This window comes from Balaenoptera physalus (assembly GCF_965194825.1).
Source record: "Balaenoptera physalus genome assembly, chromosome: 8".
Lineage (NCBI taxonomy): Eukaryota > Metazoa > Chordata > Mammalia > Artiodactyla > Balaenopteridae > Balaenoptera > Balaenoptera physalus.
Genome location: NC_138887.1, coordinates 20,640,269 through 20,661,681, shown reverse-complemented (window position 1 = coordinate 20,661,681; position 21,413 = coordinate 20,640,269). Strand labels below are relative to the sequence as shown.

General features: G+C 35.0%; 1 protein-coding gene and 1 long non-coding RNA gene across 10 annotated transcripts in view; one reads left to right on the top strand and one right to left on the bottom strand.

Annotated features, from left to right (window-relative positions):
- Nucleotides 1-21,413, bottom strand: part of PTPN12 (protein tyrosine phosphatase non-receptor type 12) — a 90,057-nt gene that overhangs the window by 12,258 nt on the left and 56,386 nt on the right. For all 5 annotated transcript variants that reach the window (XM_082473506.1, XM_082473504.1, XM_082473507.1 and 2 more), the window contains 4 exons: nucleotides 18,936-19,002; nucleotides 16,415-16,492; nucleotides 16,216-16,314; nucleotides 8,946-9,031 (listed from right to left, as the gene is read on the bottom strand). In XM_082473506.1, the coding sequence (XP_082329632.1) occupies nucleotides 8,946-9,031; nucleotides 16,216-16,314; nucleotides 16,415-16,492; nucleotides 18,936-19,002 (330 nt within the window). The remainder of the gene's footprint in view (nucleotides 1-8,945; nucleotides 9,032-16,215; nucleotides 16,315-16,414; nucleotides 16,493-18,935; nucleotides 19,003-21,413) is intronic.
- Nucleotides 1-21,413, top strand: part of LOC309666288 — an 81,571-nt gene that overhangs the window by 54,484 nt on the left and 5,674 nt on the right. Inside the window, exon 3 of one of the 5 annotated variants that reach the window (XR_014266991.1) lies at nucleotides 5,735-8,931. The exons of 2 other annotated variants lie outside the window; for them this stretch is intronic. This is a non-coding gene — a long non-coding RNA (uncharacterized lncRNA). Of the gene's footprint in view, nucleotides 1-2,491; nucleotides 2,880-5,734; nucleotides 8,932-21,413 lie in introns of those variants that run through there. 2 more of the 5 variants (XR_014266992.1, XR_014266993.1) reach the window with 2 other exon arrangements.

The window sequence follows — 21,413 nt, the reverse complement described above, 5'->3', positions numbered from 1 at the left end:
TCCATCCATTTTTTCCTGCTTATTTGATTATGTCTTTCATGTTAGGGGCTTTGTCAAGTGTCTGATAATTCCTGGTTCTGTTCATTTTGAGAGAATGGAATATTTTAAATGACTGGGAAATGTGTATATAAATGTAAGGGGGAGGGCTTGTGGCTTAGTGGCCATCTTACTGCTTGGTGACTGAATACAGTCCTTGCAACATCATTGGTGGGCCACAACCATCAATAACTATTGATTTCCTCTCTTGGGCTGGTTAGTTTTTCAAGAGAGGGATTCTGTCTCCCACCAGAAGTGGCTATCAGTATTCTGGGAGCCAAATAAGGGGTGGGAGCAATCTCACTATTCAGCATGCAGATTCCTGCTTTCAGCAAGGAACTAACAACCCCACCATCAGTTGGACCTGATATACTGAACCCAGAGACTTCCAGGTTCAACCACACCAAAGTAAATCCCTCCCTACTGTGTTCCCAGGTGTGTGTGAAGCTGTCATCTGTCTGCTCAATTTGATGGAAGGCATCTGGGGTTCTAAACACTCTTTATAGAGACATTCAAGTACTCTTCTTGTTTTCAGTACCATCCTACACACCAGGCTTAAGGGGGACCTCCAATTTCTGGGCCTTTCTGGGGGTTCTTTGAAGACAATCATCTTGATTCTTATTGGCTTCCCTAACCTACAGGAAAGCAAGTTTTAGCTTTCTCTGTTCTAAGTCCCTTTTCACATTGGTCAATGTGTTTTCCACTTCCCAAAATTCTGTCAAAATCTCATTTACTACCACCTTCTCTTCAGTTTTTTGGTTTTTAATCTTTATATATTTTTATGTTCCTCCACTATAATTTTAGGAAGTTTAGGGAGGGACCAGAGTTAAATGTCCTTAAACTGCCTATTTAACCATCAATCCTGTAAATGTTTTTAGAAGCAGTAGCCTTACATGATGTTGATATGTACATAGTAATGAAATTCTTAGCTACTCACATTTTTAAAATAGCTTTAGGTGAGGTACAGTTGATATACAAAAACCTGAACATACATTTTTTTAAATTTATTTAATTAATTAATTTATTTTTGGCCACGTTGGGTCTTTGTTGGTGCGCACGGGCTTTCTCTCTCAAGAGTAGTTGCGGCGAGCGGGGGCTACTCTTCAGTGTGGTGTGTGGGCTCCTCATTGCGGTGGCTTCTCTTGTTGCGGAGCACGGGCTCTAGGCACGCGGGCTTTAGTAGCTGTGGCATGTGGGTTCAGTAGTTGTGGCTCGCGGGCTCTAGAGCGCAGGCTCAGCAGTTGTGGTGCATGGGCTTAGTTGCTCCGTGACATGTGGGATCTTCCCAGACCAGGGCTCAAACTCGTGTCCCCTGCATTGGCAGGCGGATTCTTAACCACTGTGCCACCAGGGAAGCTCTGAATATATTTTTTTAATATATATATTTATTTATTTATTAATTTATTTATGGCTGTGTTGGGTCTTAGTTGTGGCATGCGGGATCTTTTGTTGCGGCGCACACAGGCTTCTCTCTAATTGTGGCACGTGGGCTTCTATTTGTGGCGCAGGGCTCCAGAGCACGTGGGCTCTGTAGTTGCAGCACGCGGGCTCTCTAGCTGTTGCGTGCAGGCTCAGTAGTTGCAGCATGCGGTCGTAGTTGTCCCGCAGCATGTGGGATCTTAGCTCCCTGACCAGGAATTGAACCCGCGTCCCCTGCGCTGGAAGGTGGATTCTTAACCACTGGACCACCACGGAAGTCCCAGAACATATTTAATGTATACAATTTGATGAGTTTGGACATATGCATATATTGGGTTGGCCAAAAAGTGCTTTTGCTTTCTAAGTAAAAATAAAAGACACATTTTTCATTTTTACCAAGAACGTTATTGAACAACGTATTCACCCTTTTGTTCCAGTACCTTTTGCCATTTTTCAGGCAAGTTCATAATTCCGTCTTCCCAAAACTTTTCATCTTTTTGAGCAAAGAACTGTTATAGGTGCCTTTTACAGTCTTCCAGGGAATTGAATTTTTTTTCCATTAAGAGAATTTTGTAAAGACTGAAATAAATGGAAATCCCAAGGTGCAATGTCTGGTGAATACGATGGATGAATCAGAACTTCCCAGCCGAGCTGTAACAGTTTTTGCCTGGTCATCAAAGAAACATGCAGTCTTGTGTTATCCTGATGGGAGATTATGCATTTTCTGTTGACTAATTCTGGACGCTTTTTGTCAAGTGCTGCTTTCAGTTGGCTTACTTGGGAGCAGTACTTGTTGGAATTAATCATTTGGTTTTCTGGAAGGAGCTCATAATAGAGGACTCCACATACACAACATCCAATCCCACCACATATGCAACATCACCTTCTTTGGATAAAGAGCAGCCTTTGGTGTGGTTGGTGGTGGTTCATTTCACTTGCCCCACGATATCTTCTGTTCCACATTATTGTACAGTATCCACTTTTCATTGCCCATCACAATTTGTTTTAAAAACAGAACATTTTCATTATGTTTCAGTAGAGAATTGCATGCAGAAATACGGTCAAGAAGGTTTTTCTCGCTTAACTTATATGTAACCCAAACATCAAAGCGATTCACACAACCAAGCTGGTGCAAATGATTTTCAACGCTTGATTAGGATATTTTGAGAATGTCGGCTATCTCCCACGTGGTATAACATTGAATGTTCTCAATTAATGTCTCGATTTGAGCACTATCAACTTCAAATGGTCTACCTGACCGTGGAGGATCGTCCAGCGAGAAATCTCCAGCACGAAACTTCGCAAACCACTTTTGAAACATTCGATCAGTCACTGCACATTCTCCATATACTGCACAAATCTTTTTTTGCATTTCACTTGCGTTTTTACCTTTCTTGAAATAATAAAGCATAATATGCCAAAAATGTTGCTTTTTTTCTTCCATCTTCAATAGTAAAATGGCTACACAAAAATTCACCAATTTTGATGTCTTTTTTAAATGCACGCTGATATGACAGCTGTCACAATACAATCAAACAAAATTGTTTCGAATGAAGTTAAAGATAAGTAAGTGCTACTAGAACCATCTTATGGAAAAAACCAAACGAACCTTTTGGCCAGCCCAATACATCCATGATACTATCACCACAATGAAGGTAATAAACATATCCATCACCTCCAAAAGTTTCCTTGTATCCCTCTGCGGTTCTTTTTGTTACTCAAATTTAACTGATAATTACACTAACAGACTTTCCCCTTATCCTTCCTTAATCTAAGGCTTGTTGAAATAAGGCTTGATACACTTTTATAGTACTTTCATATGCACAAAAATTATATAAGCCCCATCACAAAAAAATATATGCTACAGACTGACTTTCCACTATGGTATTCAGCATTCATATTTTCACGAGGTATTCTGATGGAAAAAAATTCCACTGGTGATAATGACTTGCATCATTCTTATTGTAAATATTGTTCTTAATTTCATCTGTCCTGAGGAATGCATTTTTTACTTCTCAAAAACAAAACAAAACATTCAGGACCTACCACTTGCTAGGTATTACACCAGTACCAGAAGACAGAACAATGAACACAACAGTTTGGGTCCCTAAGGAGTAAAAGTAAGCTAAAAAGGTAAGTTGGAGACATACTGTGAAGGCCCAGAATTTCACGGTAAGAAGTTTGGTCTTTATAATATGGAAATATTACATTTAATTGGTGTGACAAAGTCTTAAAATGAGTAACTCTATAACTTTTATTTCAAATTGATGTGTTATAGAAACTCAGAAAATTATTTTCCTTATAATAAATTAGGCTGGATTCCATATGAGATGGAAAGATTATAGAGGTGAAGGAAATGACAACCAAAATATTAGAACATAACATTACAAAAACAAAAAACCTTCACTACTACCCTTTCTTCTAGAGAGTTAATACTATATAATGAAAAGAGTATTGGACTAGAAGATAACAGATGTGTGTTCTTAGTTGAACTCTGCTAGTCTATGCAGGTCAACACCTTTGGGAACTAGCTATATTAACATCCATGTGATCAAGATTACTGTAAAAATCACTGGGTTCACTATATCACTTAACACTTTGACATATCATTGACTATCTACAGAATGAATAAAGAATACATGTGATCTAAAAAAGATGAGAAAACATATATAATAGATGCTATATCAGTGCTAATGATTACTTTTTAACCAAATGATATCTCCTAAACACCTTACACTTTGGAGCTGAGGAAGATGCTCCACTTGTGTTTAACCTTTATTTCTTGGTTTTATTATGTATTCTAATATCTATCAATAACTTTAAAAATACATCTGAGATTAAAGATATTTCTGAACAGTGAAAAGGAACAAAACAAGAATTAGAAAAGCAATAAAGCACAGAGAGCATAGGAAATTAGAGAACTACAGTAAGCATGCATAGCAGTGTGTTTTGCCAAAATCTACCCTCATTTATCTTAAAAAAATGCCAATTTGGATAATTCAATTAGAACTTTAAATTTTCAGTAGTCAAATAAATCAATCTTGTCCTTTGTGATTTCCTTTATCCCTTCTATTATATCCCCCTCTACAAGTCTGTCAAACATTAAACTATATTCTATGTTTCAATGATTTGACTTTAATTATATTTAATTAATTTAACTATCTAAAGCTTACTTTGGTGTGTGGTGTGATATAAAGATCTAAATATATTTTTTCCCTGAATGGTCAATAATATAATATGACTTAATAAATAACCCCTTTCTTTTTCCTTGTTTAATATATGTTAAATTAATTCATAACACAATCTATAATATTTCCCAGTTGCTTATTCAAGTCCATCAACTAACTGGTGTGTATGTATGTGTATGTGTATATATACACACACACACACACATTTTTTTTTTTTTTTTTTTTTTGGGCCACTACATGCAGCATGCAGGATTTTAGGTCCCTAACCAGGGATTGAACCCGTGCCCCCTGCATTGGGAGTGCGGAGTCTTAACCACTGGACTGCCAAGGAAGTCCCAACTGGTATATTCTTATACCACTAACAGATTATAATGCATTTTATTTATTTGTTTGTTTGTTTATTTTGGCTGCACTGGTTCTTTAGTTGCGGCATGCAGGATCTTTTAGTTTTGGCATGTGGGCTCATGGTTGAGGCATGCAGACTCTTAGCTGCAGCATGCATGTGGCATCTAGTTCCCCGACCAGGAATCGAACCCAGGCCCCTGCATTGGGAGCGTGGAGTCCTACCCACTGGAGCACCAGGGAAGTCCCACTAACAGATTGTTTTAAATATAGTTTTATAATTTTTAAAAGGGTTGGTTCTCACTCATCACTACTTTCATCCTAAATTTTCTTTGGTATTTTTGTCTCTTTATTCTTACAAGTGAACTTTAACATTATATTGGAAAGTTCAGAGACGATTCCTTTGGTATTTTGATGAGAACTGCATCAAATTTGAAAATAAATGATATTTTAAGTATCACTGAAAAAAGCTAAATTACATTTAACTTTTCCAACCAAGAACACTTAATTTTTTTCACTAATGCAAATGAATACATTTCTACTTCAGGTTCTACTTTCTACTTACGGTTATTTCCAGGTATCTATATTTTGAAAGGGATCTCTTTAAAAATTTTTTCTTCTCCTATTTGGCTGGTCTATAGGACCACTTTCTACTTTTATTCAACCACTTTGCTCCTCTTTCTTATAAATTAGTCATTTTAAGGAAATATATTTGGTTTTAATGTAATTATTTTTTAAATCAACAAAAGGAAAATAACATTTCAAAGAAGAACCAAAGGGCTTCCCTGGTGGTGCAGTGGTTAAGAATCCGCCTGCCAAGCCAGGGGACATGGGTTCAAGCCCTGGTCCGGGAAGATCCCACATGCTGCGGAGTGGCTAAGCCCATGCGCCACAACTACTGAGCCTGCGCTCTAGAGCCCACGAGCCACAACTACTGAGCCCACATGCTGCAACTACTGAAGCCCATGCGCCTAGAGCCCATGCTCCACAACAAAAGAAGCCACCACAATAAGAAGCCAGTGCACCACAACGAAGAGCAGCCCCTGCTTGCCGCAAAAGCCTGCATGCAGCAACGAAAACCCAACACTGGCAAAAATAAATAAATAAATTTATTTTAAAAAAAGAAAAAACAGTCAAGTAGAGTAATAGCTGTTTTATGTATATGGATTTCTCCCATCACCCAAATTTCTACTTGCCTTTTTCCCAGGGCCCTTGGTCACCTGAATCCCACCACATCCTATGCTTGATCAGAGTTCCCAAATGCCTCTATTTGAGCATACCTCAGCTCCTTGTTTTGATCCCAGAAATACCCTCACCTATCCAGGATATTCTAAGTGCCACAGATGTTTAAAAGTCCAGTTCATCCTCCCAGGCAGCCTTTAAAGGAAGTAGATAGATATTCATGTATTTCTGCCAGATATAAAACTCTCTCGTTCTTGGCCTCTATAATGCCACTGTTTCCTGGTTTTCCTTTATCCCTTGATTGTTCATTTCTTTTTTTTACAGCTTTCTTTTAGTTTGCTCTTCACAAATTTTGGTGCTTACCAGGGTTCCCTCCTTGGTACTTTGAGATATTGTACCCTGAATCTGAAAGATCTTATTCATGCCCAAGTCTTCTACATCAGCTATATACAGAGTCCTCAGTATATCTTTACTTCCAGCCTAGATATCAAAATGTCTAAAACAGAACCACTTTCTGTCTTTCTCCAGTCCTATTCCAACTTAAGTTTGTTTGAATTGAGAGGCATTAGAAGCATCAAGTATATTGTTTTTGTCTCTGAAATATTTATAAATTAAGAAAAATTTACTAAGGCATACTTTTGTGTCTCTGTAGTAAATTTGTTGACAGTTTATAGAAATAACTAACAATGTATACTTCCAGAGTGCTGGTGTTAGTGAAAAAATACCGAGAATATTATTAGTTTAACAACATATATATTGAAAAGAGAAAATGAAATCTGCTATTCAAAATCTACAATTTGATTTCTTTAAGTATTTATAAACCAGAATCATATGACTGACTAAATCTAATACAACAAACATAAGCCTTCCTCTCTAGATCTGTCTCCAAAAACTGCAATGTACTCTAAACAACTGATTAACTTGCTTACTGTAGCCATACTGAAAAAACAAAGTATACTATTTTTATCAATCTTATGCTCTTGGGATTTTATTTTCAGTTAATGAAGTATTCTTTGTGGAACACAATGAAATTCTGCCAATTACCTCTATTTCATGAATAAGAAAGAAGATGGACTAAGCATGTAATACAAACTCAGATGCATATAAAAACTTGAGCACATATCCCGAAATAAAACCCTGACATAAGCTGAATGAACATTTTTCTGTTAACACTCATTTACCACTTTTTAGAATTATTTTTTCATTTACTGAAGAAAAATAGGAGCCAAACTTTTAAAAAGGTATATGAGAAAGGTTTAAAATTCAGAACACTCTACACTCATTTTTTTCCTTCAAAATTAGGAAAAGGCTACCACGGTTTGTTGCTGGAGGTAGATGACCATATAAATCACAAATATTAGTGTACACTTTGAGGGCCTCTACCTTGGCTCACTCTCAAAATCCAAATTAAAAGATATCTGTGTAGCAAAAGTTTCTTAATTTCCTTTAAGGTCATTACAGTTTCTTTAGGACTCTACAGAACTGATATGGGAGACAAAAAAATTAGAGAACTAACAGTTTATAGGTTTTAACTGGCTGCCTTCCACAGTAAATACCAAAATGGAAATCAAACAGGAAGGAACTGCTGAGAAGTGTTGGTGTACAGTTAACATCCTGAGCCTTTAAACACTGAGACCTAAACCCACCTATATAGGCTTTCTTATCTTCCTTACAGAAGTATGCAAAGGCATTCCAGAGACTATAATAGCTACCACATCTTGCCTTAGTTGTTGTAAGCTTTTACTTTTGTAAAGAAGGATCTCATTAAGGTACAGCAACTCAATGCCAAGACACAACCATAGTCACCTCACCCAACTTTATTCAACTTCTATCAAACTTTTAAGGGGAAAAAATTGGTGAATCCTATACAAAGGAAGTCCTACTTTGAGGGAAGGTCAATCAGTTTGGGCAGATCTATGCTCGGGACAAGACACAGTATAAGTCATTCTAACAGTTTTATTACTGATCTTTCACTGTGTCTCCTTTTAAAAATAATTCAGTAACTCAATCTTAACTCCACATTGTAATGGGAAAACCAACATTTAGTGAAGACCAAGTATGTGCCAGGTCCTATATGTAGCATTTTCACATACTTTATTTCACTTAATTCTTAGGACAATACTTAAACAAACAAACAAAAAAACCCCCAAGATCAAATAAATTAAGTGGCTTACTCACGACTTCAGAGCTAGTAAGTGGATGAAAAGGATTTGAAACTAAATCATTCTGACTCTATCTGTAGTCTTTCCATACTACCATCTAACTGACCTAGCTACCCTGAAAGAAAAGAGGGAAAAAGGGGGATAGGAATATATATTGATTTTAACTATTATAAATGAGAGCTTGGTATGAAAGTAAGAAAATCTAGAAAGAAACTCATCTTTGCCAGTGATGTTATTAAACATCTTCACATAACCTCTTCAACATGCATACGATTTTTGACAATCATATTACCTGTTCAGTCATTAGAAAACTGAAATAAATCTTAGGAATAGCTAAAATTTTAGTTGTACCACATACCAAAAGATGAGCTATAGTCAATTCATGGTTATGCTCACTGTTCTGGTATAGTATACTACTGAAATTTTATCTAAATTGAAAAGAATTTTTTATAGTACACCATTAAAAAAGTCAGTTGCCATAAATATGCTACATCCTAAACAAAAGAATATAAGAAAAGTTATAAAAAAAAAACTTAAAAATATTCAGAATTTTTTTGTTTTAGTAACAATGAGTAAAAGATAAGTATCCTTTCAAAGAAAATGTGACGTACAATACCTGCGGGTCCTTGGTGGTTTTGGAGGGGGAGAATCTTGTTTGTCAGGATCTATGGAGCTGACCATATTTTCAGTGTTAATTTCATTCTGCCAAGAAAAAAAAAATGCTTCATTAAAGTTAGGGGAAAAATAATTTTCCTTCCTCATGTTTCAAATAAATTGTTATTGGGCTTGTGAATTTTTAAAACAATGAGAATTTTGCCAAATAATAAAATAGGTGTTATGTCCTCTATGTTTAAGCCCGAAAGACCAAATTCAATGAGAAAAATTAATATCAAAAAAACAGTCCATATCCAGTTACCAAGAAAATCAACTGTGTAGAGCAGCATTTCAACATATTTCAAATGCTACTGTAAAGAAACAGATTTCCCAAGAAGATCTTTTTTTCAGGCATTACTACCACAAGATTTGTAATGTGAACATAGGGGGAAAAAAACAAGGTAAGTCTTATATCCTTCACCTTTCCCAGACTTTTTTGGGACTCCTATTGCTACCTACTACTCTAAAAGGGATGATCCTGAGTCAATACAGTTCTTATACAACCTGTAAGAACCTCAGGTTGTATTTAGGATTGTGAATAGAGGAGATGTGAAATTATTATATAAAACATTGTCTTGAATTAGTTTCAGCCTCAGAAAGTACCTCATTTTTATATAGCTAGGCTTTGTTAATTCTGGGCCAGAAGACAAGAATGGTTTCCACCCTTGCCTACATCTCAGATAATTTTAGGAAAAAAGCCATCTTTGCATATACTATAATCAATTAAGGAACTCTGAAACTGTAGTTGACTTTTTTTTTGTTTTAAAGTCAAAAGACACTTCTACCGTGTCCATCATGGCATCTTCTTTGTCTATATAACTGTTTCTTGCCAGTGTCCTTTTTTAATAAGTACTCCCAACAATAGGAAACAGAGACCTCAAGTTTACAGCAATTTTTAATGGACCCTGTTTCCTAATATCAGATGCATTAGAAGTGTCTTACTATGCATCTTGTTCTGACCAAAACAAGAGTTACATTATGAGACTGAAAGCTTGCATCCTTAATTACAGCTACCTATCAAATCAGAGGCATCTGTTGCAGGGATATCTGCTATAGACAGGATAACCACATAATCTATTTTCCAAATCAGGGCTTTTACACCTAGACAGCAAGTATAAACTGGTTTTGCCTCGAGTAAATCAGGACTTTGTTACCACACTTTTAGATCCTCAGATATTACCAGAATTTAAAGACTCCTCTCATCATAAAGATTCCTCTCACATATTAGTGACTCATTTGCTTATTATTTCTATTAATTAAACAATCATATTCCCATAACACTCATTAATATTTTTGTACCAAAATCTATAAATATTCTTATTAAGTAGGCTAAATAAAGATTAGTGAACCATATGAAACTGCTTCGACTGAACTGTTGTTTCTAACCTACAAAAACACATCAATTTTTTACAATTTCAACATAAACAGCCTCGTGTCACGTCAAGTCAGGTTTTGCTGCCAAATACCAAATGCGCACACACACACACACACACACACACACACACACAAACCAACTGTAGGTTTTCAGTGCATTTTAGATTTTGGAACAGCAGGTAAGGCGTGGATCTATATGTGAAAGGCAATGAACAGTAAGCACTGGAAAGGATACAAAAATGGACATAGCCCTTAACTTCAAGAACTGTACTGTCATCAAACAAAAAAGTGAAAGCGTAATAATAAAACCATAAAGTGGTAAAATCAGTACAATGAAGCTATGAAATCAGAGAAAGGAGATGTTATAGGTGAGAATATTAAGAATATACTTGGGAAAATATTAAGGTAGCATGTCGAATGGCATTAAGGGGTGGATAAGACACTGACAAATAAAAGAGAACAGAGGATGGAAGTCTGGAACAGGTAGGAATGGAACAGGAAGAGAAAGTAAGGGTATATGTAGGCAAATAAGTAACTACATGTGACAAAGGAAAGAAGGTGTCATGAAGGATTCCTCATTCTGGGTGAATGAAAGCTATTAACAGAAAGGGACAAGACAGGAAAAGAACTTCTGGGGGAGGTAAGCTTTTTGAGCATGTTGAATTTCATATGATTAAAGGAATCCATGTGGCAATGCAGAACTGCAGCTCAGAGAGCCACTGCCCACACAGCATGAACAAAACCTCCTAGTCACTGGACTTGAGAATAAAACAATGTTCTTCTTGGATTCCTAGTTTTTACCTACAATAATGTTTGCTGTACTTTTATATCTTCTGATCCTCTTGTATGTACAGCTTTTGTCCCCACATTTGTCCTAATGTATACAGCTCTCTTTGGCTGCTTTTACTACCAGTTAGAACAATCACCAACTTTTGAAATTGAAAGGAATTTTAGAAATTAAAGAATCTACTGGAGATTAGGTTCTAGTGTGTTCTTTTGTTTCAAGCAGAGCTTGCTAAAGCTATTTTTTTTTAACTTTTGACCACCTTTACCCATTTTGCTAAAGTGTATTAATATTTTTTCTGTATTAATATTTCCACATAACAGAGCTTTATCAAGGGCCACAAAAGAAAAAAATCAGAACCTAATTATCAAATATATAAGGTATATTATCAGCTGCAGAACAAAATAAATATTAAAACAAGGTACTTTAAATAAAAAAACTTTACATAGGAAAAAAATTTAGAATTCAATAATATCACATCTAAAATGTACAACACAAGCAAAACAGAAGGACCATAACACAAACTATTGTTGCTGTTAATCACCCTAGAACTGAAAATCCTGGTGTCAACTGGTGGTAGTATCTTTTATATACAAGATAAAAAGGCATGTGCGCATACCTTAGAGATGCTTGCTTACTGAGGTGTTTCTAAATCCCAAGTCAAATGCTACTGGATTCCAAAATAAATTTTCTCTTTACATCTTCTATTCTGAGAAATGATTTTAGTTGTAAATACCTCTAACAAATAACATTTATCATAAAGTCATATTGCTGATTAGCATTTCAAACTAAAATCTCTACAAAAATAATTTGGGGACATAGAGCTTTAAGAGCTTTTTAAAAAATTCCTTAACTTTACTTCTAAATTAAGTTGTCAGAGAAATAATAAATGGAGATTTATGATTGTTTTTCAGAGCACAGGTTCAGAAAGATAAGTAACATATTTCAAATCATTTTACTCAACCACATAGCTCTAAGATAATTTTCCCGAATTTTTTAGATCCTACATTTTCTGTAACTGGGATTTATGGTTTCCAACCATATATAAACATGTTATAAAAACAGTCATTTATATTTTAAAGTACCTAGAAAATAAGATTTCTTAAGAGGAAAACATTAAAAATTTATCTAGAACGATATGCTATCTTTTCTCCTACCCACTTGTCCTTCCACCTTTTTATCCATTCATGCATTGAGATACATAGTACCAGACATGGTACACAACCTTTGGCAAAATATTTATTCTCATAAGCTATAGTTTCTCAGAATGGATTCTATAGAAAATTGTTTTTCCCTTTTGCAAAATAGGAAAAAACATCTTGTACACATGGCAAATTCAGCAGTCATCATGTCAGCTTTAACAAAACACAAGGACATAATCTAATATTTTAAGTTCAGTTAGCAAGCAAACATGTAGTGTGTGTCTCCTATATAACCAGTCAATGAGATAAGAAAGTAGGATTGAAGTAACCGCTATCTGCTGTTGGATGCTATTTCATCTAATCTCATGTAATGTATGATTTTTCTTGTATTCCTTAGGATTTGTAAACCTTTGACCTATCAGACACAAACAATCTATAACAAAATTGTAATTGTAGTGTGGAGTTCAGGCTAGTAAAAAGGAAGTTTATGAATAAAACCTAAAAAAATAAAAATCAGGTAATGAGAAAAACGAAGATGAGAGAGTAATGCAATATTTTTCACATATTTTTTTGGAAATAAATATAGTTAAAACCTTTAAAAATACAACATTGAACATTGCCTTAAAATTTTTTTCTAGCAAAGGCAACAAAAGTAAATTTAAGCAAGTGGTATTATATCACACTAAAAAGCTTCTGCATAGCAAAGGAAACCTCAAGAAAATGAAAAGGCAACCTACCAAATGGGAAAAAATATTTGCATATCATATATCTGATAAGGGGTTAATATCCAAAAAAATATAAGGAATTCATATAATTCAGTAGCCAAAAAAAAAAAACAACTCACAAACAAGTCGATTAAAAAGTGAGAAGATGGGCTTCCCTGGTAGCGCAGTGGTTGAGAGTCCGCCTGCCAATGCAGGCGACACGGGTTCGAGCCCTGGTCCGGGAGGATCCCACATGCCACGGAGCAACTGGGCCCGTGTGCCACAACTGCTGAGCCTGCGCTCTGGAGCCTGCGAGCCACAACTACTGAGCCAGCGTGCTGCAACTGCTGAAGCCCCACGTCTAGGGCCCGTGCTCCGCAACAGGAGAAGCCACCGCAATGAGAGGCCCATGCACCGCGACGAGGAGTGGCCCCCACTCGCCGCAACTAGAGAAAGCCCATGTGCAGCGGTGAAGACCCAGCGCAGCCAAAAATAAATTTAAAAAAAAAAAAAAAAGTGAGAAGATCATTTGAATAGACATTTTTCCAAAAAGACATCCAGATGGCCAACAGGTACATGAAAAGGTGCACAACATTACTAACCTTCAGGGAAATGCAAATCAAAACCACAATGAGACCTCACACCTGTCAAAATGGCTATTATCAAAAAGACAAGAAAAAAGTGTTGAAGAGGATGTAAAGAAAAGGGAACCATTGTGTATTGTTGGTGGAAATGCAAATTGGTGCAGCCACTATACAAAACAGCATGGAGGTTCCTCAAAAAATTAAAAATAGAACTACCATATGATCCAGCAATTCCATTTATGCATATTTATCTGAAGAAAACAAAAACACTAACTCGAAAAGATACATGTACCCCCATGTTCACTGCAGCATCATTTACAACCTAACTGTGCACTGATGAACAGATAAAGAAAATGTGGTATTAAAAAAAAAAAAAGAAAAGAAAATGTAGTGTGTACACATACACACACACACAGAGGAATATTATTCAGCCATAAAAAAGAATAAAACCTTGCCATTTGCAACAACATGAATGGAACTTGAGGGCATTACACCAAGTGAACTAAGTCAGAGAAAAGACAAATGCTGTATGATCTCATATGTGGAATCAAAAAACAAAAAACGGGGGCTTCCCTGGCGGCGCAGTGGTTGAGAATCTGCCTGCCAATGCAGGGGACACGGGTTCGAGCCCTGGTCTGGGAAGATCCCACATGCCACGGAGCAACTAGGCCCGTGAGCCAAAACTACTGAGCCTGCGCGTCTGGAGCCTGTGCTCCACAACAAGAGAGGCCACGACAGTGAGAGGCCCGCGCACCGCGATGAAGAGTGGCCCCCGCTCGCCGCAACTAGAGAAAGCCCTCACACAGAAACGAAGACCCAACACAGCCATAAATAAATAAATAAAATAAAATAAAAAAACAAAAAACGGAACTCGTATATACAGAGAACAGATTGGTGCTTGCCAGAGGTGGTATTGGTGGTGGGGCCCAAAGTGGGTGAAACAGGGTCAAAAGTTGCAAACTTCCAGTTATAAAATAAGTAAGTCACAGGCTATAATGTACAGTTTGGTGACTACAGTTAATAATACTGTATTTTATATTTGAAGATTCCTAAGAGTAAATATTAAAAGTTCTCTCCACAAGAAAAAAAAAATTCTGTAACTATGTATGATGATGGATGTTAACTAGACTTATTGTAGTGATAACTGCACAATATATGCAAATATTGAATCACTATGTTGTACACCTGAAAGTAACATGTTACATGTCAATTATATCTCAATAAAAATTAATTAAAAAATTTTCTAGCTGTTTCACTTTGCTGTACAGTAGAAACACAACATTGTAAAGCAACTATACTCCAATAAAAATTAATTTTAAAAAAAGAAAAAATTTTCTACACTTTAAAAAACTTTTTCACTTCTAGAAATAAGGAAATGGTATAACTCTGAAGTATAAAAACCTTAACTTTGAAATTAATATTGCATTTATGGAAAAAAACAGAAATATTTTTCAATTAACGTTTAAAGAAAAAGTAGCCTATTTAGCTTTTTGAAACATTAAAGGAGTCTCAATTTAGATAAAATTATACACAGTAATATATATGCATTCTATTCTATATTATAAAATACTTGGCTTCATTGAGCACAGGTTATAACAGGCTTTAGTTAAACTAAAGGGAAAACAGAGGTGATAATACATGAGGCATAGTTGCAAAATGATTTCTGTGTTAACAAAGGAAATAAGAATGAGGTCACATATATGAATCTTAAAAATCTGAAACTATCACCTGTCTAATAAAGGAAATACACTGTCCCAAAAACCCATGGATTAATATTAGATTATTTTAACACACTGATGGAAGCATTTGGTTAACAAATCTCTCATTTGTAACACCAAGAAATTTCAAATAGTCTGGGAAATTACCAAAACCATACAAAGGGGAAAAAGAAAAACAGCGGTTATAAATTTTGCCACTAATTTGCCTCATTTTACTTCAGTTATTGGAGCTAAATTGGTTTATCATGCGATAGTCATCTTAGATTCAGATGTAAAGAAATTCATCCAAAAAAACAGCCCGATACCTTCAAGGATAAGAAGATATATAGAGGAGATAAGAGAAATACTTTAAAAAGAGACAGAAATGAGAACGCTGTGAGAAAAGAGTATTTTTGTGAGGTCAAAACTTTGAATATCCAATAAATTCTAACGCTAAAATAACAGTGAACTGAAACAAGCCCCAAAGGGACTTAATTATGGTCCTATATTTCTACATAATTAAAAAGCATGTACAAAATAATGACAAAGCTTTATATCATCATGACCAAGAACAAAATAAAATTCATGTAGAATCAACTCAGAATTACTTTGGTTGGATGGAAGGGGAGAGAGAAAAATGCAGTTGATTTGTTAAAAGTAATTTACACTTGAAACAATATTGAATTATATAACTTTTGACTGAGATCTACATTCATAACTATATTTTACTTAGAATATTATTTAACTCGTATTGGAGTCATTATATATCTATCACAATAGAGATTCAAAGAGGAAGAAGGAAAGGAGTTAAAAAATCAAAGTTAAATAAAAATAATAACTGTAACGGATATTCTCAGATAAAACACAAGATGGCAATTAAAAAGCTAAATATCACATCTTGGTAAAAAGTAAAAGTTTTCTAAAATTAATAGGTGAAGAATACCTACCACTCCATCAGCAATTTTCTGGGCTCCATGAATTTCATATAGTTGTAGCTGTTTTTCAAACAGTTGGGCGATAGCTCTATGAACAAGCTCATACTGCTCCTATTAGGGAGATGAAATGATAAACAAGGGAAAAGACATTAAAAAAAATAAGAAGGCATTTATAAAAATACAGTTTATAAAGTTAAACAAAAAACTATACCTTAGTTTGTACTGCAGAATGCCTCTGTGTTCTCATTTCTTGTATTAAGTTGAAAACATTAAATTCCTCTGGTATTTTCTAAAACGAAGAATTTAAAACATGAACTCTGGACAACTGTTCAGAAAAAAACAGTAAAATAGTCTTCAACTCAGCTTTTCACACAGAGCTTATATACGTGCTGGGTAACTGAAAATTTATTGAGCACTATCTATCATATATCAGAGACTGTGCTTAGTCAAGAACTAATCTTGACACTCAGCACTCAAGCTAGTGAGCTAGATATGTGAACAAATAAATATGTCCAGCCAACGTATGGTTGCAGTACAGTGGGAATAAACATGCTGTGACTAACTCTGGTGTGTGAGTGAAAAGTGAAATATACATAAGCATGGCGGATTAAATGTATAATCTATTTGGGGAATTGAGAACCTTGATGTAGATAAAACTGACTAAAAGACTGAAAGAAGGAGAGCAATTCAAAGGAGGAGAAAAGATAAGGCTACTTGGCATCAGACTGCAAACATGATAAGAGTCTGAACTCATTCTATAGGCCAGTGTTTCCTGGGCTGGCTACTTAATGACCAGCTAAGAGAGCTACATCTCTGGAGACTGTGAAACATCCTAGACAATTCGTTTGTACATCTGGAATTACAACTACTGCAATAGGCAGCCATGACATGAGCAGATCTGATATTTGGGTAACTTTTGTAGCAGGGAAGATGACAGAGTGAAAAGGGGAGAAACTGGTGGAGGCTTACTGAAGCAGTCCAGAAAAACAGAAAGGTAGATTTAAGGCACATTTCTGAGGCAGAATTACTAGAACTTGGTGATCAACAAGAATATTTTGGAGTGATAAAGAAGAGAGAAGAGTTAAACATGATTTCCAGGTTCACCGCTTGGGAGTCTTTATATACACCAGAAGAGTTTTATATCAATTCCTAAACTAAGGCTTAAGATTATATTTATGTTACGTCAAACTCAATCAAATGGGGACTGTGTTCAAAATACACAGCTTTCGAAATGACAAGATGTTTCTTTGCTAGTATTCAACCAAATGCCTCTTCCCACCCCAATTTTAATCTTTGACTTTTATGTTAAAATGTGTTAAAATCTAGCGTTTTTGTTCACTTAAAAATTTTCATACGAGTGTTAGGAGATGATTTGTTTAGGGGGAATACAAAAATAAAATTTAACAGAGGGCTTTTTGAAAAACTATTTAAAATTTAAATATTCCGGGGCTTCCCTGGTGGCACAGTGGTTGGGAGTCCGCCTGCCAATGCAGGGGACACGGGTTCGAGCCCTGCTCCGGGAAGATCCCACATGCCGTGGAGCAACTAAGCCCGTGCGCCACAACTACTGAGCCTGCGCTCTAGAGCCCGCGAGCCACAACTACTGAAGCCCACATGCCTTAGAGCCCGTGCTCCGCAACAAGAGAAGCCACTGCAATGAGAAGCCCGCGCACTGCAACGCAGAGTAGCCCCCGCTCACTGCAACTAGAGAAAGTCCGTGAGCAGCGATGAAGACCCAACGCAGCCAAAAGTAAATAAATAAAATAAATAAATTTTAAAAACAATTAAATATTCCCTAAGTGAAAAATGGAACGAAGGCAGGGAAATAAAGGATAGAAGGAAGAAAGAAGGAAAAAGAAACTAAATATTTTATTATTCCTATTTTATATGACATAGATTGACAAATTCATAGAAACTATAAAGCTGTGAAGAATAAAAGCTTCTCCCTAATGCATAGAAAATAAACATACTATAGAACCAGCAAATAAACCAAATCTACATACAATGAGGAGACTTGTGCTTTTCAAATCTGTAATGAGGGCTATGTCTTTATATCCTCCATAGTATCAAACACAATTTCTTGGAAATAGTACTGGTAGCAACAATAATACCAGGGATAGTAAGAGAAACGAACATTAAATTTAGCACTTGCTACATGTCACACATACTACTGAGGAACTTTACAAACTTTCTTAAGAACTTATTTAATTCTTTGAGTTATTAACATTATGATTCCCATTTTCAGATAAAGAAATTGTGGCACAATGAGATTAAGTAAATCAACCAAGATCCCACAGCTAGTAAATGAGAGAGCCAGAATTTTAATCTGGGAAGTTTGGCTGCAGTTAGCATTCTTAACCACCATATTATATGTTTCCAGTTAGGCATAAATATTTACTGAATTGATTATACTTATACATAGAATAAATATAAAAGGCAACAAGAGTGCTGTATTTGGAAAAGTCAATGCAGAGTTTACATGCCTAATGTAGGTATTAATTCATCCAGAACAAATGGATGACAATATGTTTATCTTGCTGCCCAGTGTATTACCTCAAGGTAATATGCATCATTTATACCTTTCACTGCCTTTATCTCTAACATAGCAAAGCTACTTCTAAAAAAGTAACATGTATAACAAAACATATGCTATAATTTACTGCAATTAATCATCAAGTTTGAAAATCATAACAGATCAATTAGATATAATGATACATAAAAATTATTCTTACCCCAGCTTTTAGTAAGTTCCACGTATAATCTATGGCACAAATGGCACCTGTTCTTCCACAGCCTGCACTATAGATATAAAATTTGAAAAAACAATTTGATTTTTGTGATAAAAGAACCGTTAAGTAAATGTGGGTGGACATGTTAATATTCAGAAGCAAAAAATCATTTAAGAAATCTGACAAAATTCTACTTATTTAGTAAACAAACTACAACTTATAGCGTGTGCATGGCAAACATCCTTAACATTAAGATTTATATCTTGTTTTCATTTAATTTAAGGAACTTCCAAAAGTAACTCACAGAATACCTAGAAGCCTTCACTTTGAAAGTCTGTCTACCTCAGAAAACCTTGTCTAGCTAACAAAATACCTTGCAGATATAAATTTATACTATGTTCTAGATGGCTCTGGTGCTTTAGGGTAGAGGAGAAAACTACATCATTTCAATTGCAAAAGGTATAGGAAAGACGAAGAATGCTACAAGCCCTAGAAACTGGTTTGAACACCAGCAGTGATTTCACCAAAGAAACAAAAGCCACTAATGCTCTCTAATCTCCTGAAGAACTAATAGAACCTGGAGAATGTAAAGTAAAATACCACAGGTTAGTTATTTTAAAATATGACAGAAATACTTTAAAGCAACTGATTTTCAGCTAGAGGGAGGCATATGCACCTAAGGATTGAGAATCACTATGAGTAATTAAAGATGTTCCTGACATCACTGGAATAATTTTAGGCAGAAAAAAAGTTGGGCAGCACTTTAATGCATATTTTGAAACTTTTAGAAGTATCAGTAGTTTGTTAAACATGTAATCTAAGAATTCCTGATAAAGTACATTATAAGCAACTTAGTATGGTTTTTAAAAAGCTCTTAACAATAAACAATAATATTAATTTTAAACCACTGATACATTTGTCAATTCCACACATCAGAACATTTCTAAAATTTTGGAGTTAACAGTTACTAGGGCTAAATGATATATATTTAAAACTTGATGGTTAAAAGTGTGATATTACAGAGACACAGAAAACCAGATCAATGCAACACAATAGAAAATTCAGAAACAGATTTGAGTATATTTAAGTATTTATTACATAATGGTGGATTCTCCAATTAAAGCAGAAAGACTAGACCATTCAATAAATAGTACAGGGAAAGTTAGTTAAAGCAAAAATTAGATTCTTACCTTTTATCTTAATCACAAAAATATTCCAGATGCATTAAAAATATAATGTTTAAAAAAACCTACAAGTGTATTTTTATGCACTACTGTGTTAGGGAAGGACTTTCTAAGCATATGTCAAGGGACACAAATCGTTAATGAAGATATTCACAATTACGTATGGTAAAACATAGGCAGAATAAAAACCATGAAAAACCAGAGCACTTACAACATGACTACACGTTAACCATCTTCAACATATAAAGATATATAAAGAATTCATAACGTATAATTATTGAGATGAAAATCACTGGCAAAGTAAACAAGCAATTCACAAAAGAATATAAATGGCCAAGAAAAAAAAAGCTTGCCTGTCACACTGACACAAACAAAAAGATAAAAGTATTGTGAAGAATATGGGGAAATGGGCATTCCCACAAACAAACCAGCAGTGGTATGCTTAATTATAATGAGCATCAAATTTATGGATAACAAATTTTAAAATATATACTAAAAGTATGGAAAAGTTCATGTCCTTTAACTTAGAAATCCCACTTTTAGATATCTATTCTAATGAATTACAGATGTGTTCAAAGATTTCACCAGAAGATTGGCCACTGGATATTTAAATTGTTGTTTAAAATAGCTGAAAATGAATGGGGTAATAAATGAATGCCAAGAAATGGAGGTTAAATATAAAATACAGTGCAGTCATAATGTATTCCAGAAGAAAATTTATATGACTTAGAAAGATGTACATAATATATGAAATGGGGAAACATTCTTAAAAAAAATACTATACACACATTGAAAGCACATACACTAAAATTTTAACAATGGTCATCTCTAGTGGGATTGTAAGTGACTCCTTCCTTTTATGTTTGTGCTATCTAAGTCACTACAGTTGCCATACTATTTTGGTTGTTCAAAAATATTAAATGATCAATTTATTTTTTTAAAGGAAAATCTTCCTGTCAAATTGGATTTATAAACTATGTACATTGACCGGACAATATTAATAGAACAGGAAATAATTTCAACTAACTTGTAAAGAAGTTAAGCCAAAGCAATTTCTTTATCTTTTAATTCTACAATTAAATAGATCTTTTTCTTTTTAACCAGTTAACTACTTAATTAAAAAGTCAACTAACCACAGAATTAACTACAGAAAAATAATTTTAATTAACCAGATTGTTAACTTATTCCCACATCTCTATCAGCAAGCCACCTTTCTGGCCCATAAATAAAAACCAGCCCTTTCACTTCACTAATATAGGCATCACAATCCAACCAACTGGCTAAGAAAACTATCTTT